Below are 4,420 nucleotides of genomic sequence, written 5' to 3'. Positions count from 1 at the left end.
TATGATAATCCCTTGATGTTTGTTAAATTTTTTCCTTACTCCAGGATAATATAATAATTTAATTGTATATAATAAAATAATAAAACAAAAATACAAAATTATCCCTCCATAGCAAACAAACAAATTCTCTCTTCCAAGGCATTAATATAATTTAACAATGTAAAAACAAAAGGAAGAATTATATATTCTATTGATCAATTTCAAATGTCAAAATGATCCCATTATAAAAACAATTCTATCTCGTCATTCGCCTACACTTTTTTTTTTTTAAAAAAAAAGATAAGATGATAAATCCACTGTTCTTCCTCTCTGTGTGTGTGTGTGTAGTAAATGTGTGTAAAAAGTGATTTCACCACAGCTTTTTTATTTTTATTTTTAGTGATAATATAGTATTAGGACAAGTCTAGCCCCTGTTCTGTCATCGACAAGGAAGGCAAAAGACATAATATACATTAAATAATGAAAGTGAACCCACACTGAGCATCCTATTGAATTATTGACTAGTTTCATTGAGGACAATGGGATGCCAGAGCAACGAGGGGAGGAGGAACAACTAAACAGCCAAAAACAAAAAAATTCAAACAGAAATCTAAAGGAAAAGGTAGAACAAGACATAAAGAGAAAAACAAGGGGATGCCTTTGTTTCTGCAGTAGTAGAAAGTTTAAATAACATATTTGGATCACATCTTAGAAAATTTCCATTCTTTGTGGAGCTGGGGTCTTGATGACCTGCAATATTTGCACCACTTCTGCCATGGAAGGCCTACTAGAAGGTATTTGAGAGGTGCACACAAGGGCCAATTTGAGCACTGGCATTACCTCATCCTCAGGATAATCCCCCATGCTTGGATCTACACAGTCCAAGGCATTACCTTGTTCAAGCAAAACCCTCACATGATCATTTTGTATCACCACGTTGTCCTCACCGTATTCCACCGGTCTTCTTCCAGTAACTAGCTCAAGAATCAAGACTCCAAAACCATATATATCACACTTCTCATTGATCCTCAAGCTCTGGCATGCTAGTTCTGGTGCCACATATCCCAATGCACTCTGAAATCTACTACTCATAACATGCCTATCCAGCTTTGTCAAGAGCCTTGCAAGTCCAAAATCCGAAATCTTTGGGTTGAAATTTTCGTCAAGAAGGATGTTGCTTGGTTTTATGTTATAATGAATGATGGGTGGACGGAAAGAGTGATGCAAGTGTGCTAGTCCCTTTGCTGTTCCAAGCACAATCTTCAATCTGTTAGCCCATGAAAGAGGTGGAGTAGACGTTAGCCTTTCATGGAGTTTGGATTGTAAGCTGCCATTAGGTGCGTATTCTGATACCAATAGCTGCAACTGAGGAGTCCAGTAATACCCTTTTAATGACAAGAGATTTGGGTGCCTTGCCTTTCCTAACACTCGAACTTCTCGATCAAAATCTTCTGGATATTGGATAATGTTTGATGTAATGAGCTTTTTAACTGCTACCATCCTTGCTTCTGAACACAGTGAGACCTTGTAAACAGTTCCAAATACTCCTTGACCTATCTCAGCAGCCTTATTAAGGAGTGATTCTGGATTATTGATCCAATCAGGCGATGATTTCGAATCGAACAGGACCAGCTTGCCTGTGACTAGATTTCCAGACTTGGAAGAGCTCGAGCACATGCTTTCCAAGGCATGGTCCACAAATGTAAGCCTCTTCCGGACAGATACATTTAGCAGGCTTATGAGTATCACTCCAAACATAATGAATATAGCTGCTGAAATTGCAATGATAGCCGAAACACTGAGGAACATATGGTGATGGAACCTTGCCGGGCGAGAGGATGCACTTCTTGGTTTCTGACCATCTCCTTGATTTCCATAGGCATTTGGATCAAGGACAAGAGGCTTGGGAACATTCATCTTACATGGTCCCTTCAACAAGGGTGAGCAAATTCCCAAATTCCCCTGCAACGCACTTTGATCCAAACTTGGAAATATGCCCCCAACAGGAAGCCTGCCTATGAGCTTGTTATAGGATATATTTACAGCCAGGAGATTCTCCAGTTTTCCAAGCTCTTGTGGTACCTCTCCAGTCAGCTCATTGAATTCCAATTTCAGAATCTTGAGCTTGTCTAGCCTTGAAATGGACTTGGGAATGGAACCGCTCAAGTTATTCTGGGACAAGCTCCTACATAGAAAATAAAAGGAATTCACATTTGGTATGTAAACAAGCATTGAATAATCCATTAGTTGGAGCTTTGGGGGAATTGATACAAGACTTACAGCAAATACAGTGACGAACAATTTCCAATCTCTTCAGGGACTTGGCCCACCAATGAATTTCCATCCAATTGAAGGATGTTCAAACTTCCAGACTCGCATATATCTGCAGGAATTGAGCCAGCTAAAGCATTGCTTCGAAGATCCAAAACTGTCAAGTTCTGAAAGTAGCCAAGCTCAGGTGGCATTCTTGATTCCAGGTTGTTCCAGGACAAATTCAAGTATCTCAAATCAGATGAGAGACCCATTTCTGCAGGAATATGTCCTGTGAGATTGTTCCTTGAAAGGTCCAGTGTGTGAAGAGATGTAAAGAAAGTACTTGAACCTGATGGAATTGAACCTGTCAATCCGTTGTGTGAAAAGTCTACTCCCTCTAGCCCTAGTTCAAACAAGCCTTCAGGTATGCTACCATTAAAGCTGTTACCTCTCAACCGAATCACTGATAACATCGTACAGGAAACGATTGAGGCGGGGATGTTGCCAAGGAGCTTGTTATCGGACAAACTCAAGTAGCGCAGTGATTTCAAGTCACCAATGGATGATGAGATGCTACCAGTTAGAGCATTGCTTGACAAGTCCAGGTATTCCAGGTTGCTCAGGCTACCAATCCACCGAGGGAACTCACCTGTCAACATATTCTTGGATGAACTGAAATAGTTTATTGAACTCAGCCTCTGAAGAGACTCCGGCAGTGCTCCACTAAAAAGATTGCTGCTGAAATCCAATCTATTCAAGTGCGGGCACAGTCCAATATCCACAGGTAGTGGCCCGGAAAAGCGATTTCCCTGTAATTGGAGCTCTTTCAGGTTGTGAATGGCTGATACCCCTCGTGGCACGGACCCTGAAAATTCGTTGTGTGAAAGATCCAGTTTTCGAAGCCGCTCCAATGACCAAATCCCAGTAACAAAATCTGGGTCGCCAGAGAAATAGTTGTTGGACAGATTGATGGTGTTCAAAGAAGAGCAGCTCAATAGTGAACTAGGAATTGGCCCTTGAAGCAAGTTCCCTGCTAAAGAAAGATAACGAAGGGAAAAGGAGTTTCGAAAAAGATCATCAGGGAGTGGTCCTGAGAATGAATTCTCAGAAAGATCAAGAAACTTAATGGAGCTCATATTGTCAAGAAAAGATGGAATGAGGCCTGAAAGACTGTTGTGACTGAGGTTAAGACTTTCAAGACTTGAAATGAGACCAAACTCAAGACTAAAGTCACCGCTAAAATTGTTATGGGACAATGATAATGTCTTCACATGCTGCAACTTTTGGAGCCCTTTACCCAATCTTCCTGATAATCCCAACCCATCGAGTGAGACTTGAGAAACCCTGCCGCTCACGGGATTGCACTCTATGAACTTCCATGAACACGGGGAGTCATCATCTTCGTTCCATGAGCTGAGATAGGAAGATGGATCCCTAAGGTCTGACTTGAAAACAATCAGCCCTAAGACATCATCATTGATCTGTATCGGCACACTATCACTTCCGGTGCAACCTCTAAGCGAAGCAACTGAAGAAACCAGGAAATACAACAACAAATGGGAAAACCCCATCTCTAATAGTAGTTATTAACAACCCTAAACTCTCTCTACCTGGTTCCTGGTTATGGAGATACCAAGAAATCAGACATAAGTTTTTGAGATACTTACTGAAAAAGGAAATCTAGTATGAGTGACTGTTAGTGTTTGCATGTACTAGCTGGAAAGAAAAGGATGTTACATGAACTGTGTGTTCACGAGAAAGTTAGTGTGATAGAGAGCATTTTCCCCCCTTCCAGAATGGAGTCTATCTAGTGGTCCTTGACGCCTTGTACAAACCAAGAGGAGGAGGAGGAGGAGGAGGAGGTGAGAGACAAAAACATTAAACAAACTGTGAAGTAAAAATACCTCTTAAGCTTAAAGAAAGGGGAATGTTAGAGGTTATTTCCTTTACATGGTAATAATTTTGCTCAAGGTTGGACCGCTGAGACCGATACATTGGGTCCAGCATTTTGCATGGGTCTCCTCATCTCGAGTCTTGACAGATTCCCAACGCATACCGAGTCGTTTCTTTTGTCTCCAAGCTGCATAACATGTCTCTGTTGCCACCAAACTTGTCGTTCCTTAAAGCACCTTCTTGCTTCTTTATTGTTTGCCTTCCTTCTTCACTTTTTGTTTGAAATTTCAGTAAT

General features: G+C 41.0%; 1 protein-coding gene across 1 annotated transcript; it reads right to left on the bottom strand.

Annotated features, from left to right (window-relative positions):
* Nucleotides 1-429: 429 nt before the first annotated feature.
* LOC105107700 (Leucine-rich receptor-like protein kinase family protein) lies at nucleotides 430-4,125 on the bottom strand. Its single transcript, XM_011001721.1, has 2 exons — nucleotides 2,260-4,125; nucleotides 430-2,164 (listed from the first exon to the last, which is right to left on the bottom strand). The coding sequence occupies exons 1-2, from the start codon at nucleotides 3,801-3,803 to the stop codon at nucleotides 688-690; spliced, it is 3,021 nt and encodes a 1,006-aa protein (XP_011000023.1). The 5' UTR covers nucleotides 3,804-4,125; the 3' UTR covers nucleotides 430-687.
* Nucleotides 4,126-4,420: the final 295 nt, after the last annotated feature.

This window comes from Populus euphratica, unplaced genomic scaffold (genome assembly GCF_000495115.2).
Source record: "Populus euphratica unplaced genomic scaffold, PopEup_1.0 scaffold170.1, whole genome shotgun sequence".
Taxonomy (NCBI): domain Eukaryota; kingdom Viridiplantae; phylum Streptophyta; class Magnoliopsida; order Malpighiales; family Salicaceae; genus Populus; species Populus euphratica.
The sequence above is the reverse complement of the archived record's forward strand: the minus strand, read 5'-3'. Positions and strand labels throughout refer to the sequence as shown.

Bases quoted from the DNA above. Each gene is read 5' to 3' on its own strand.
- LOC105107700 (XM_011001721.1), bottom strand. From the start codon at position 3,803: ATGGGGTTTTCCCATTTGTTGTTGTATTTCCTGGTTTCTTCAGTTGCT. The intron at 2,165-2,259 runs GTAAGTCTTGTA...TTTTCTATGTAG, and splicing joins TGTTCGTCACTGTATTTGCT to GAGCTTGTCCCAGAATAACT.